The 16,132-nt window shown below is 48.4% G+C and overlaps 1 protein-coding gene across 1 annotated transcript in view; it reads left to right on the top strand.

Moving 5' to 3' along the window:
* ATP9B (ATPase phospholipid transporting 9B (putative)) overlaps nt 1-16,132 on the top strand; it is a 120,227-nt gene that overhangs the window by 57,747 nt on the left and 46,348 nt on the right. The window contains exon 11 of the mRNA XM_081150216.1: nt 2,192-2,268. Coding sequence (XP_081006342.1) covers nt 2,192-2,268 — 77 coding nt within the window. The remainder of the gene's footprint in view (nt 1-2,191; nt 2,269-16,132) is intronic.

Below are 16,132 nucleotides of genomic sequence, written 5' to 3' on the forward strand. Positions count from 1 at the left end.
GAGAAATTCTGCCCACTTTCTGTTGGTCTGATGCCTTCCCCAGACATGCACGGTTGGTGGAGCCCAGACCTGGTGCAGGTCCCATCTGACACTGTGTACCTGCCTCATCTCTCTGTAGGTTTTCTCAGGCTAATTCATCAGTTTCATTGGGGTGTGAGCCTGTATCTGGCTGGTGTGTAGTGGTCATTGGTCTCCTGTCACTGCTGTCTTTCTTTCCTTCCCCATATCCCCTCCCCTCCCCCACACAGGGACGCTCGGTGGTCCTGAGCAGCTTGTACTGAGGTTCTGTTGAGAGTGGTTCCAGGAAAGCATCCGTAAATTGTAGCCCATCCCGTTGCCGTAGGGGCTCTGGCAGTTTCCTATTGTGTGTAGCAGGTTCTGGGCGTGTAATTATCATCAAAAAAGACTCTGGTTGCTTAATTGCTCTGTCTGTCCTTCTCTCTACAACATCTTGTCTTTCTGATACGCAAGCTTTCCTTAAGTCTGGTGAATGTGTTATATCTTACTGTCTCATTTTCAAAATTAATAGGTAATTCCTTTCCCATATTTCTTTTTGCCACTTACACAGGTCTAGTCATTCTCTTAGTCTATAAATACATAGCCTTTGTCAAAGAGAATGGAGAGTATTTCAGATATGCTGTACTGACTCCAGTAATTTTAGTAATTAAAATGAAGGAGAGACTCAGAAAAATGTGCACTATTCTGACTCCAGCAAGTACTCATTTTTAGTAAGAATTAAATGAGATAATGCATGAGTCTTTACCAAACTTGAATAGGTTATATTGCACAAGGAATTCTGTCAAATATTTATGTATGTTATATTTAACATGCAAATACTGATTTCCATCTTTATCTGTCTGAATACAGTGTTTCTGTTAGTCTTGTCATTTCTCAGACTTCATCTGGGACACTTTAAAGTGTGATGCCAGCCTGGGGTCACCTGCCTACACATTAGGAAGTTAAACTTAATTGGCAAATTAGGAAAGTTTTTAAAGTATTATATCATCATGTATTAATATTTTCTATATACTAAGTACAGACAGAAGCCTAGGACATTTACTTGGGTAATAACATAGGAAGACAGCATGTGTGTGGTTTGGGTTAGTGGTTAGTTTAAGTGCCAAGTGAGGGCTCACTCTGCTTTCAAGGACACAGCTTCCACAGTGACACACATTTTTGAAAGGTGGGGGCGCTTATGCTAAAAAAGAAAATAATATGTCCCCTCTGCAGCTATCACTGCTGAGCAGTGCTCGAGCACTCTGTCTCCTGAACGCCCTGTGGGGGCGGTCTGTCCCTGACTGTGGAGCATGAGCTGTCATTGTGCTTTACGCCCAGGAGATCCTGGCTAATAGCACACCTTAAATTAATGCGACATCAGAGCTTCATTATCATAGTTAATCCTGCAGTGGTTGTTGACTGTCTGTCTCACCTTTATCATATTTCCCACCTTCAAAATTTGCAGTTAGGGTTTTAAATTAGGCACAGCTACAGTTCTGGAAATAGACATCCATGGTTTCAGCTGGACAGTTCAGAGATGCCACCTCTGCATCTCCTGTGTTGTCAATGGGCTGTTCTGGGACATTTTATGATTCTTTTGTCTTAAGTTTGATGGACTACAAAATTATCGTTTTTTTCTTAACATGTACAATTAGAAAGCCAGTCTTTCAGGAGGTGTGAATAAAAGAGACTAATATCTAAATTGAAAATCAAATATATTTTGATAATACTTCTCTTAACTGTTTAAATTGTATAGGTGTTGAAATATCAGCAGATGCTCTTACACCTCAGGGCTTTAATCTTTACAGTGAAAATATTTGTAGACTCTTCTTCACAGAAGCTGGTGGTCGGTACTATCGTGGATTGAAGGTCACATGATGACTCTGACCAGTTAAGAATGTGGCTTCTCTTCATTTAAAATCAGTGTTAGAATTACCCCCTTAGCAGACACTGATGGATGAACCTTGTACTCTGTGCTCACAGTGTTAGTGCGAATTCTCAGACTAATGTAGGTAACCTTGAGTTTTTCAGAGTTTATTACGTGTTCTTGAACAAATCAAGTATGCTGTTGGATACGCTTACATGAAATTAAATGGTGTAATGATATTTTCCATCAGAATTATTAATTAGAAAGTATAATCTCTGTGCTTACCTTTAAAGTATCTCTGTAAGGACCCCTTTCATGTTTTTGCAGGTACTGTAATAGGTGTTGTCATTTATACTGGAAAAGAGACTCGAAGTGTAATGAACACATCCAATCCAAAAAATAAGGTAGGCTAGATTAAGGGGCAACTGCTTAATGAACTTGCTTTTCCCTTTCAGTAAGAAAGTACCTGTAGTTCTGAGTAGCCCACTCATTTTAGTTTAATACGTAACCTAAAACAGACTTTCAAACTGCTGATTTAGGATATGAATTCTCTGTATTTGTGTAACAACATGCTCATACAGAAGAATTTCCAAAAGTATCTTTTCTTGGATAATCGGTTTTGTATGTCTCTTAAATTTTCATTGTTGGATATATAATTTGCCCATAATTTGACAGTTAATTGTGGGTCTCTGAATTTCTCTTCAATCTATTTATTTTACAATTTGCTCTTTATTTTTATGTTAATGATTCATTTTAATATAAAGGAATCTGCACTGTTTTTAGAGTAATTTGATAGTGTTATATTGTTAACCTAGTTTATGTAAATTATTTACATTTTAGAAGAGGTATTTTAAAAACCAGGTTTTGGTTTTAAAGACTGCTTGATTCTATTTCTAAATTGATTGTCTTCCTGTCATATTCCTAAAATTGTTATTTATCCACGCAACGTGTGTGCAAGTTAAATCACGCAAAGCCACATAGGTGAGCTTTCCGGGTGTGACCGCAGGTAAGCGCGCGGGCCCTGGCTGGCCGCCCGGCCTGCAGTCGGGCGCTGCCGCCGGCCAGCGCTCCGCCGGGCGGGCGGCTCAACTCTGAGTCGTCGTGTCGGCCCCCCCACCGCTTCGTGGGTGGTACCTGTCGCTTCGTGGGCGGTACCTGCCGTGCTCACCGCTCTGCGAACTGCACCGCGAGGCGCTGCCGCCTAGAGCCCGAGCGCCCCGTCAGGCACCGCGTGCCGGGCTGCGCGTCCTCCGCCCGCCCTCTTTGGGCCCTTCTAGGGCTCCCGGGTGTCGGCGGGACGTGCCTCACGACCGGAAGGGCGCTGGCAGTTTCGTGGCTGGGTCGCGATCCTCGCCCTGCCGCGGGACCACCGCACCCGTGGGACAAGCGCGCTCCTCTCGTGGGCTCCTTCCGGGGGCTCCGCACTGGTCCGTGCTCCTCCCGCCGGAAGTGAAGGCTAGGGCGAGGCGAGTGCCCGGCTCGCAGGGGCGCGCGCGCGCACATGCACACAGGCACGCACACATGCACACAGGCACGCACACATGCGCACAGGGACACGCACACCTTGCGCACAGGGACGCGCACGGGCACGCACACGCGCACGGGCACGCACACGCACACACACACGCTCGCGGCTCTGAGCACCTAGCTGCGTCTGGTCGCGAGGCCGCGCCGCACCCTCCGCGGAAGCCCTGTCCGCGCGCGGAGCAGGCGGCCGGCGGGGCGGGGGCGTCAGGCGGCGCGCAGCAGAGCGCCTGCGCCGGGTGGAGCGCCTGTGCAGGGTCCGGAACCTCTTAGGGGAGAACTGAAGTCTGAGTTTGCAGCTCTGGGGCATCTCTGCGTGTCGGGTGTCAGGTTGGAGAGAGAACACCCGGGAAAAGAGCACAGGGCCTGCGGACGGAAAGTAGATGCCACTGCCGGGGAGGAGACGGGCGTGGGAGCGAGTCCCTGCGGGGAGCGGCCCGCAGGCGCGCTCAGGTCCGGTGCGGGCGCGTCCGAGCCCCGCGGCTGCGGAGGGCTCCCCCGGGCCCTGGAAACTCGCTCCTGCGACCCTGGGTCGGAAGAAATGGCCGAGCTCGGGCTGACCCCGTGACCGCGTTCTCTGTGCCCCAAGGGAGACGAAGGGCGCAGGGAAGACAGCGCTGCCCGGCAGGAGCGCCGGCCGCGCACAGCGCGCTGCTGGCGAGGCTGCAGGTGACCAAGGGGGCCTCGTGGCGCCCAGGGCGGGCGTTGGGGTGCGAGCCGGGGGCAGCGGGCGGTGGAGACGGCGCGTGTGCTGCGGCGAGGGCGCTGCGGGGGGACAGGCCTGCGCGAGCTCAGATGCAGGCGCCCGCGGGAGCGCCCTTTCCGCAGCCGGCGGGCGTCGGAGCACCCGAGGCCCAGCGTCAGCGAGGGAGGGAGCCCGGCCTGGAGGCGCGGCGGGGAGGAAGCTGACGGACTGCACCGGGGCGGGGTGTCCGTGGTCTCGGTCTCCGCTGAGGAAACAGCACGAAGCTGTTAATGCTGGCAATAGAGGAGACGGCCTTGTTTTTACAGAAGGAAAGCATTCTACAAGAAATAAGTTGTGTTGGCATCCAGGAGTAACTTGAATAAGTAAACGTAGGTTACTTAAAGTTATACTGTGCTGTTGTACGGAGAGTAGCTACCACATAAGACAGGGCTGCTTTGATTTGTATAAAACACAGTCAGGCCATCGGTCTCTCCCTCCCCCACCCCTCATCCTGCTTCATTTATTTCTTCTGTCATCGGTGTGTATAAGAGGAACATGCAAATTCGGAAAATTGCTGTAGGTTCCTAGGATAAAAGGTAAAAAGCACTATGGTAAAAGCAGTGCTGATTTAAGGGGGAAAGTTTCTGCAAAGGATTTGAGGTGGTGAACCAGATGCAGAACATGGTAAGGGTTTGAGCCCCCCCATACAGAGGACCTTAGCCTCGCAGCTGAGGCCTGGGAATTTCTGAGCAGCCTGCTGACCCAGCCAGTGCTGGAGTCTTTAGTTTGAGGCAGAGCTGGTAGCAGGTGTGTGGCTTCCTGAGGCCCATTTTCAGGAGCCCCAAAGCAGAAGCAGAAAGTGTCTGGTAGGCGTGTGGGGGGAGTGGAGGCCGCGTGGAGGCCTGCAGGTCAGTGGGGTCAGCAAACAGCCCACGCAGACATCATGGTACTCCCAGCACTCACACGTGCTTGCCTCAGGCTGCTGGTCCCCAGGAACACTGTCTGCCTGGGAATGCCACCAGCCTTTCTTGCGCAGGGGGCATGAGTATGTGTGACCCCCACCCCCAATGTGAGGGCTTCTTGAGGACCAGCATTTGTACTTTTTAAACTGTCCTCCCAGATTGAGCAGATGGGTGTTGGGTTTGTAGCCAGTTTTGCTGGTGGTTTGATAAGACGCACGTGTAAACTTGTCTCTCTGCTCCACGACTGTCCCAAGCCTTATTTTGGCCAACTCTCTTTTTTGTCTTCATTTGTTCTCCTCTAGCTGCCTTTTAAAAGAAAAGTATGATTATTCATATACTTAAAACCTAGGGTTTACAGGTTTTATTTCAAGTGTACATTTTTAAAAAATAGAAATGAAGATTCTCTCCCTAGCTGCTGCCTTAGCCACCTGTCTTCCCCTGCGGCACCTGCCCACCTATCCTCATCTCCTGCCCCAGGTGGGTGGCTCTGGGTTGGTGATGTCAGCTTCACATCTACCTACACAGCCCACCCGAGTCAGAGACTGAGGGGGTGGTGTTCTGACACACTGGAGACTGGGACCCTTTTCCCCTTAGGTCACAACAGCTAAGATGCACAAAGAATTCCCACGTAACTTAAAGTATAACCAATGTCAGTGACTGACACATGTCCCACTTGAATTCACCCTTGTGGATTGGTCTTTGAAACTGGATCTTGAAGTCTGACTTGGTGATTTTATATAATGAGAATTTGCAGCTTTATGAGAACCCTTCTTTAAGTGCAGTGTGCTTTATCCAGATGTGGGATTAAGAACAATCCTACGGCGCTGTTCGGTGGAGGAACACTCCCAGTAAAAAAGGAGTTTCTCAAGGCGAGAACACCTTTCCTCCGGCGTCACCCAGACAGGCAGAAAGCAGGAGCTGGGCCCACACAGGCTCAAGGATTTTATTTTAAAACTTTGAACAGATCAAAAGTTGTTATTACTAAGCAGTTACTTTTACGATAATATCTGATGAAAGTTTAAATTATAAGGGGTGCAACTTGAGTAATGGGCTGCTTTATAAAACTGAGCTTGAGATACATTTAATAAGATGGCACTTGATTCCATTTAAGAGGGAAAATGCTTAGAGAAGGTTAAGAAAAATCAATTGTGACAGGTTGCCATTTTCACGCCATTCATAAGAATAAGTTGCTCCGAGCAGAAGCGTCAGGATGAAATGATAATACAAATTGCTTCAAGCGGCTATTGTCATCCCTTGGGCATATTGATTTGTGTTCCTAATAAAAAGATGCTCTCAGACGCCTCACTGACAGACAGACAGGTGATATGTGCCATTATGAGAATTAAGACTCTGTGCTCCCTGGATTGTTGCAGAGGCGTTTCAGATAATAGAGTGAATAGAACAGGCTGTGGTGGACTTTGCAACTTGAAATTAATTATCAAGGCTGTTTTGGAGAATAGCTTCTTATTTTTAAAAGGACAGTTAATATTTTTTAAGTCGTGTTGATTATATTAAAATGTTACAATAAAGTGACTTGTTTTTCTCTTTGTTTGTGGTCGCATGCAGGCCCAGCACCCTTAATTTTTTAAAAAGTTGCCTTGAATAATAAAATAGTTTCAGATTTAGTCCGGCTAGCGTGGCTCAGCAGTTGAGCATCGACCTAGGATCCGGGAGATGGAGGTTTGATTCCTGGTCAGGGCACATGCCTGGGTTGCGAGCTCGATGCGCAGTCGGGGACGTGCAGGAGGCAGCCGATCAGTGACTCTCTCCTCACTGATGTTTCTATTTCTCTCTCCCTCTCCCTTCCTCTCTCTGAAATCAATAAAGACATATTTTTAAAATTAAAGAAGTTTTAGATGTAAATAGTGTTTAATAACGTGATCATGTACTTCACAGAAGAGCTGCGTGTTGTAGGATGTAGTATTGCAGTCAGGGCACGTAGACAACAGGGCTTTGGGGATGCTTGCTTTGGTAACTGTTATTAATATTAGCAAGTCATAGTGTCCCAGCCTCACCGGGAGAGGAGGAACCAGACAGAAAGGCAGACCTGCACTGAGGTGAGACTCAGGAGCCATGTGGACAGGACGGTGGCCGTGGGCGACAGTACCCCTGCAGCCGCACGCTGTGTCAGCCGCTCACAACCCAGCGCGGCGACTTCATCAGCGGTGTGGGTAGGAGTAAGCGGTGGCGACGGGAACTGAAGAGGCAAAGTGCTGAGTGCGCAAAGGCAGCCCTGGCACCGGGCGGCACACTGGGGCCGCCCGCATCCAGACTGGAAAATGGAGCCCGTTCCTAAGTGCCTCTTAGCACGAATTTGATTACAAAGCAGGTGTTCTCAGTGGGAAACACAGCACATTTATTATTTAAAGTCAGTACCTTGTACCACCAAAAAGCCTGTTTTACATAAAGTTCTGAACAAGAAGGACTTCCTAGTCATTTCTTACGTAGTAAATAAGAACTGCTTGGTAGTGTTTCATCAGTTCTGTTCAGTATAGCGAAATTCATCAAAATCCTTAGCAGCAAAGTATAATTTATTCAAGAAACAAAGAAACAATTGTCTTTGTTTTTTGAGATCCTTGGTTCATTACCCGAGGCCATGAAAACGGTTAGAAATGTGTGGAACTTGTGATGCTTATTTATCATGACATTTTTATCTTAATTCATAAGCTTAATATCATAAGCTCACAAAACTGAGTGTTTGTTATTAACAGACTATTCTGGGACAGTGCTGACAGAAGCCTCTCTGGATGGGCCAGAACCGTGGTCTGGCATCTCGTAAGATCGAGTGAGAAAGAGCAGTCTCAGCTTCTGCGTGGAACTGGGATGTAGGTGGCCCAAGGGTGGTGGTGGTTGTGAATGAAGACAGAAAAGGAAGGTGGTGTGATTTTCCTCATGTTTTGAAATTCTCGGTGTAGATGTCACCCTCCCAGCGCTGTGAACCGCAGCAGGTGGGCCTGTGGTGTGGCTGCCGTGTCCGTGTGCACACTGGGCCCTGCCTGGTCCCTGGGCATCAGAACCCAGCTTGTGTGTGGCTTGGGCTCAGAAACAGAGGTCAGCTGGGGGGAAGGCCTCTGCTTCTTTTCCCCGGCCTCGCCTGGGAAGGGCTGCTAGAGCAGACCTCTGGGGGCCCACTGTGGTTCCTCAGAGAAGAAGCTGGGCACCTGCCCAGTACCTGGCAGGCCGGGTTCTCCTTAGAGTCCTTGGGAGGGCACCAGTGCAGTGGAGGCTCACTGGGGAAAGGGGTACCCAGCCACACACCACTAGGTCCTTGTGCAGGGAGCCCCAGCTCGAGGCTTGAGCCCCAGCCACAGTGACGTGGCTCAGAGCTGGCTGCGTGCAGCAGACCCCAGGACTCGGACGTGCCGTCCTGGCCACCACATTGCCACAGGCCTCTCACTTCCTGCATGGTACTCAGCGCTTCCATGATTTTTCTTAAGCAGCAGCTCATGTTCTTAACTCTCAATAGTTACTGTTTTCTAAGCAATAATTCAAAAAAATATCCCTCAGCCCTGGCCGGTTTCGCTCAATGGTTAGAGCATTGGCCTGCAGACTGAAGGGTCCTAGGTTCGATTTCGGCCAAGGGCATGTACCTGGGTTGCAGGCTCTATCCCCCACCCCAGCCGAGGCACAGTGTGGGAGGCAACCCATTGATGTCTCTCTCACATCAATCAATGTGTCTCTCTTGTCTCTCTCTCCCTTCCACTCTCTCTGAAGAAGCAATGGGTAAGGATTTAAAATATATATATTCCTCAGAAACAGTCTTAGCACATCTGGTTTCAACTTAATAGTCTTTTCATGCATCCAAAGTACATTCTGGGTACGTTTTCTTATATTTGATTTGTTGATTGCTAGAGTAGCAACTGTATCAAACTTTTTTTTTTTAAACTGCATTAAAACGTGTGTATGATAAGCTTAACGTGAGATTTGGTAGCTTGCTTTCCCCATGTAATTAGCATAGTCAGCTAATAATTATCTTTTGCAAATCTTTTGACTGTATCACGTGAGTCTGACTTTCCCACTTAGTCACGGCTGGCCTGGGGCTCCTCTTTTAGTGCACTTACCCACAAGCAACATTCTGAAAGACTTGCTTTTAAACTGCTTAATACTGTCAAAATCAAACCTGTTTTCCAAGCCTTGAAGTCAGAATGAGTTCCTTGAACAATACTGTTGAACACAGGACACAGACACCTGTATGGGATGAATTGCCACACAGATGTCCCTTGCGCTTCACCGAAGTGGAAACAGGGATTGGTGTGCCTGTGTATTTCTCAGTGACGCTTTCAAGGGGCAATAGGAACAGTTCTAGATGAGCCAGATGTGTTAGTGCAGGTTAATCTTCCCCTCCTCCAGGGATCAGAGCCGTCGGTTACAAAGCTTCAGTGACTATTAGGTGCATTCTTTACTGTTTAACACTGTAAAGTGTGGGTGGTTGTGGCCCCATGGAAAGAGCTCTGAGGCAGATGAGTGCATGTGTCCCTGTGGTATGCCTCGTCCCTGCCCCCTTGTGTCATCCCTTGTTGAGAGCATGGTAACTGGGGGGTGGGCACGAAGTGTGATGGGCCCTCAAGCCTGTTGTCAGGTGCTTCCCCTATCTTAAGGCCTTGCCCCCATGTAACAAACTGCTCAACACTGTGTGGGCTGCGTCTGCGGGCTGGTGACTGATGGCTCAGCAGACTGAGTGTGAGTGGCTTTGTTGCTTGATTAGAATGTGTGTAAAGTGAGAGCACCCTCAGAAGACCAAGGTCTGCCCTCCCGAAGGCTCTGCATGCAGGTTCCCTGAGCTGCTTCTCGCCCCTGGGTGAGGAGAGAGTGCTGGTAGCATTCTGTTTTGAGGGTGAAAGACGGGATAGAGAAGCACAGTGAGACCTGATGGGGGGCGGAGGAGGCATCTGTGTTAACTGACTCTTTACCCTCCTGGAACTTCTGAGTTTCCAAACAAGCCAGGACACAGCTCAGTGCTACAGAACTCCAGTGAACAGAATCTATTAGGTCACAAAAATTCACACTTCCAAAACAGGTAAAAGTTTGTAAATTTACAAAAAGTTTTCACCCTAGCACTTTTAAGGATTTAAAATGATCTGCTTTATACAGACCCACAAAAATGTTCATAGGACATTGAGAATGCAATCATGTCTAAGTGGCAGTCACTTTTTTGTAGTGGTTTCTTTGGCAGGAGCTAGGATGTTAAAAACTTAAGTGCATTTAAAATGTCCACTTGCATAAACATTTGCTACACGGGTGGCCAGCACCCCTGGGCACTGTTTACCAGAGCACCTGGCTCTAGTGGTCCTCACAGACCACACCGCGGGGCATCAGTGCTGGTCGATTCACTTTTCTTCTGCTCTGATGCTCACGTATACCCTCGCTGGGGACCTGCTTCCTCCTCCTTAGGACTCGGCCAACACCATGACCAGCATCCACACGTGTTCCAGCCCTTGAGGCCTCGCTGGGCCGTCACCTCCATCAGGACTCTTGTTCTGACTGTTTTGGTTCCCGCAGTCAGGACAGTGACTTTTCCCAGTTCCACTGTCACTGTCAGGGCTCCTCCCATCTGTCACAGCATGACCACTGTGTATTTCAAATCCACCTGCTTCCTCCACTGTCCGCAGCCCCCATCTGGCTGCAGTGGATGGATGGATGGATGGATGGATGGATGGATGGATGGATGGATGGATGGATGGATGGACTGATTGGTGGGTAGATGGATGGATTGATGGATGGATGAGTAGGTGGGTGGATGGGTGGGTGAATGAATGGATGGAAAGGATGGATGAATGGATGGATGGATGGATGGATGGATGGATGGATGGATGGATGGGGCTGGGGTGGGTGAGTGAAAGGTTGGGTGTGTGGGTGTGCATACACACACCTTTAGATCTATATTTATTTTTATGTGTATTGAGCATCATGAGTTCGTTTCCAGTTCCAGTTCATGTCCATGGTGGTGTTTCTTCTAGTCGCCCAGTCTTCCCTTGTTGTTGTGGCTTCTTCCCTGACAGTGAGAAGCCTGGTCACCACCCTTAATGTGCTTACTCACTGACCAACCCTGCAGGGCCAGCCTGCATCTCCTTCCTCCCAGAGCTCCAGCACCTAGGCCAGACCACCCTGCCCTGTTTCCCTCCTCACTGGGCGTGGCTCAGCCCCCACCCCCATTTCCCCATGTGGGACTGTGCTCTGTGGTGCCTGGACCACTTCTCAGACACATGTGTGCCCTGTGTTTAGAGAGGAAGACATGGACACATTCAGGTAATTATTCTCTGGTTTTATTTTTATTTCATTTCCTGGGGGCTAAAACCATGTGTTTGTTCATTTTGTAGACTTCAGCCAAAGCTTACAGTGTTAAGGAAAACACATTAGGTGTTCAGTAAATGCTGATTTAGTGACCAGAGGAGTCGGTCGTTGAGAGACCAAGGAAAGACTTAATAACTACGTAAATCATCACCTGAAAGAGCCTTGAGATGAGTTAGCGCAGTATTTGCCTTTAACTGATTAAAGCGGAAATGCGACCCGAGGAGCTTGGAATCTCCTCGAGTGCTGAGCATAACGTTCCACCTGCAAGCGGCGTGTTTTATTCTTTGCACATCCGTGGTCTCAGATGACTGTGCCGGCAGAGCAGGGGTGCACCCTGAGGGACCCTTGTCTTTCCAGAAAGCTCTGCGCAGATGCAAATGCTGAGGCCTCATTCCACACAGGGACACCGTCTCTGAGTCCTTGTGACCCTGTGTCTCTGTCCCCTAGTCTGCCTCATAGTCGTAGTGAATCTGCCCGAGTGTCGTCACTGTCGCCTCCTCTGCTGCTTGGGATCAAAAGGAAACACTGTCCCCTGTCCTCACAGACACGCCGCCATCCTGTCCCCCGCGTTTGCACAGAGCAAATCCATGGTAAGTAATGATCTGTCTTAGGTGTGGCTTGCTCTGTTAGCAGTAAGGGTAGATTTTATTTTAATGTTCCAAATGAAGTGACTTCAGAGTTAATGAACAGATTTAGGAAGCAAGGCTGGAACTCAAATCATGTCCTCGAAGCCACACAGCTTCCTGAGCGCTGCTGTGGACACTGACGTGAAACGTTAAGTGTTCACTGCAGTGATGTGACCACAGACGCTGTCACCTGCAAGCACAGAATTGCCCAGCTGCATTATGGACACTCCCCCCATCTCCAAATACACCTAAAACGAGAGCTAGAAAAAGACAAATATAACATCACCACATAAAGTTCATTAACCTGTGGAAATTAGCAACTTCTGTGTGCTACAACTTAGAGAGGGTTTATTTTGTTTGCGCTGGATATTTAGTCATTCAAGCAACAATTTTCTTAAGTTAAAGTCAATAATTTGGTTTTTTTTATTACAATTACAAAAATTGTTTCATAGCCTTAAGATACAGACATGGTCTGAAAGACACAATCTAGAGAACAGAATTTTCATAATGGATCAATTTAATACGTTTTTAATTCTAAACAATATAAAGAAAAATGACTGCTCCCAAGGTTTAATTTCACTCTCGGATGCTGCATTTGCCCGCACTTGGGAGAAATGCAACGGTGCTACAGTGGCCTCGGTTCAGGAGGCGAGGGCGCACGTGACCTGGTTAGCAGCCAGCTCGGGTTACTGTGGAATATATTCCAGATTTAAGAAGAAAGTCAGATTGCAGACTTTCCTCACAGCCTTTAATCAGTAATCAATCCTTATTTGAGACATACTCTGAAACCACGGCTTTTTGGGTAAAGAATCCTAATAATTTTTAAAATAATTTATGGTTGCTAATTAACTAAAACCAAAAAAATTAATGGATTCTTGGACATTTTGAAGTGTCCATGTTATTTGCACCAGGCCATTTGATGCACATTTGAACCATTTAAGGCCGTGTGACGTGCAGGGTGGTGACATAGGCGCGGTCTCCGCGAGCCCCGAGTCGGGACACAAATGGGGGAGGGACTCCCACTCAATGACTTTATAAAGCGAGATGTATGTTGCTCGAGAAGACATTCTACACCTAAGTGTTAAGAGTAAATAGAGCAGTTTAATTGTTTCCCCCTGAAGATGGGCATAAGTGGTTGGAGGGTGGAAGTGTGCACTCGTTACCTTGCTGAAGCTGCAGTGTAGACCTTCGGGGTCCAGTGCGAGGGGGTTTGGCCACCCTGTTGTCAGCCCTGCTTTCGTCCCGCCTGCTTCTGGTTGCTGTCTGTCTTGCGTCCTGGGTAGTAGTTGTGTGCAGGTCCAGCTATTAACGCAAAGTGGTTTTTCTGTTTCTAACCTTTGATTTCCACTCCCACATAAGCCATGTTTCAGGATGGGCTGAGTATAGTGGGTCCTTTGCTTCTCCAGAGAAGAGCCTGGTGCTGATGTGACGCTCCTTCACCTGCTGGGTGAACGCAGGCTTTCCGCACGTGGCTCCGCCCAGCGAAGACACAGGTGATGGCGGGCCGGGTGCTTTGTCCATTCCCACATCTGTGTGCTGTTCCACCGTACGAATCGAATGCCTCGGTGTGAGGCGGTCACTCTGCAGTGGACGGAGCTCTGCGTCCTTGCCAGCTTCTTGCCCTGTTTCTGTCTGTGTCCTGGAGGCACGCACTCCTGCCAGGTGTGTGTCCAGGAGTGGAAATGCGGGGTCACATGATGCCTTTTTTCCATGTTGGGTCATGCAGTGTTCACTCCTCCTAGTGGTATGAGACCGCTCACTTCCTCTGTGGCCTTGTCCCCATTGCTGTGTCAGTTGTTTGAAGAGCTTAACATCCGAGTGGTGTCTCCTGTTTTCACTCCTGACCACCGAAGGGTCAGGTTCCCCTCTCAGGTCACTGGCTGCCCGGGCCTTGGTCTGTATAAGGTGGGAAGGCATGGGGGTGGAAATTACTAGGTCATAGGATGTCAAAAATGAACCATTATAAGCCATTTAAACCAAAAATGAAGCTGTTTTATGAGTTATTAGTGTGCATTCATTATTTGTGTTTGTCTGGAGCACTTTCCTGGCAGAGGAACTCCAATCGGGAGCTCGCCCGGGATGTCGGACGGCCCAGTCTCATCTTACCGCCTCCGCTCCCTCGCTCCCGGCCCAGCAGCAGGGTCATGATGCTGTAATTTTGGCACAAAGGCTCCACCAGCCATCCCTGAGGCCCTAAGGCCATTCTAGTCACCTGCACTTACGGAAGAGGACCCCCCCACGTGGTGCCGCGTGTCCTGTGTCAGCTTCTCTGGCCGTCAGGAAGCAGCGCTGTTCCGGGAGGTTTCAGCACAGACTCTCCCTCTGGCCCCCAGCTGTAGCCACCAGCAGTGTTCGTCCAGAGTGGAACCTGTTGAGTATTTTTTGCCACAAGACAGTCTCCTAGTTGCTAGAACCTTAGCTCTAGTTCAGGGCAGCCTTTGTGTCGTCCGTGGTGTGCTTGCTTTCCCCAGCCAGCTTGTGTAATTACATTTAGAATAAGTGCCCTCTGAGTGCTTCAGTGGCATTTGATATTAGTGTTGTGACCCAGCAGTTGTCTTCTGGTGGCTGAATAATTAATTTGTGTCTGAGAGCTTTTGAGTGTTGATGGTTGCCTAACACAGGGCTTCCTTGTGGAAGGTTTCTAGCTTCCAGTGACCCCGAGCTGCCATCTGGTGCAGATTCCGTGCTGCTGTTGTCTGCTGCTAATTGCTGTCACCTGCACATCCAGTCCCTCCTCCCGGGGACATCTTTGCAGCCCCCGTGCTGCCTGGGGAGTGGGGTCCTTGTGCCTGTGCGTGTGCCCCAGAAAAGGAGGCCGTAGGCTGGGGGCTGCTCAGTGGAAGCATTTTAAGTTAATTTGTGTTTTAATACAGACGGTATGAAAGACGGTGGCCATGTGTGAAGGTTATTAATTCACTGAGTCCTGGCATTTTGTCTGCTCTATGGTTTGTGTTAATGGCTCCAGCACTCGGTGGCCTATTTAGGCCGGAAGGTTGTCTCCAGGACATGCTACAGCCGACTTCGTAAGCGGATCCACTGTAGTCGGCACTAGCCTGTAGCTCCATATGAATGTGTTTTCCTTGTAATTTAGGGAACAAGAAGGATACCCTGATCTGGGCTAAACTGTCCCCTGTGGCACTGGCACAGCTGATAATCGCGAGCTAGAAAGATGTGTATATCAAATAGTTTACAAAATGAAGCCAGCTGTGTTTCCCCGCATACTGTGGCTTCCTGACATGCATCATTAAACCTTATTAGCTACTTCCTTTTACAAAGATTCTCGCGGTCTTGAACGTTGCATATTAACAGTTTCTGCCCCTCCAACTGGAAATGATTTGCTTTATTGCAGAGTGTCAACTTGCTCCAGTTTCTGACGCGTTCTAATTGGTACTTCAGAGTGTAATCATCGGAGATACCACGCCACACACTTCTTTATTTGGAAATTAATACAGACCTTTTCACTTTATCTGTCAATCTGGGCAACTTTTCACACAATTCCCAACTCTTGGGATTGCTCACAAGCCGTTAAGTATGAAATGGTTCATAAAATGCTTTTGAAGACCTAAAGCAGCACAGAAATTGTAGATGGTTTACAATAGTGCTGCCCTTTGCCAAGATACCAGTAATAGGCCTCGTAACAGATAGTTTAATAATAACAGGCAAGAGGAAACATTTAGTCAGCCCTGTTGTGCTTATCATTTGAATTTTTCAAGGAAGCTGCTAAATTCCATTTTCGTTACAAAACAAAAGAATGCAAATCGTGAGAACCATGGATTTTGAAACTAACATTGATTCAAAGTTGCTTCGTTCTCTGAGCCGTTCTGGTCGGCGTAGGCACTACAGTGTTGCCTGCGGTTACCCTGGGTCAGCAGCGGGTTGTGCTCGCGTGCGGGTGGGACGGCAGACAGACAGGACCATGCCACTTTGGTCAGGATGACAGTAACAGGTGTCTCAGCCCGCTCAGCGTTTATGGGTCTCCACGTTTCTAACATAATCAGAAATAGGTGACATGCATCTCATTACAAGGGAATTTCATGACTTCAGTGACTAGTGACCGTGTGCAGATTCCAGTGAATATCTTAGTGATAGATCTTGTCAAGTCAGCTAATGAATCTTGATTTAAAAACACTGTCGAGTGGTTTTATGTAGTGATAGGTGCCAGATATCGGGAGATTGGGGT

Source organism: Miniopterus schreibersii (assembly GCF_964146895.1).
Source record: "Miniopterus schreibersii genome assembly, chromosome: 10".
In the NCBI taxonomy this organism is placed as follows: Eukaryota; Metazoa; Chordata; class Mammalia; order Chiroptera; family Miniopteridae; genus Miniopterus; species Miniopterus schreibersii.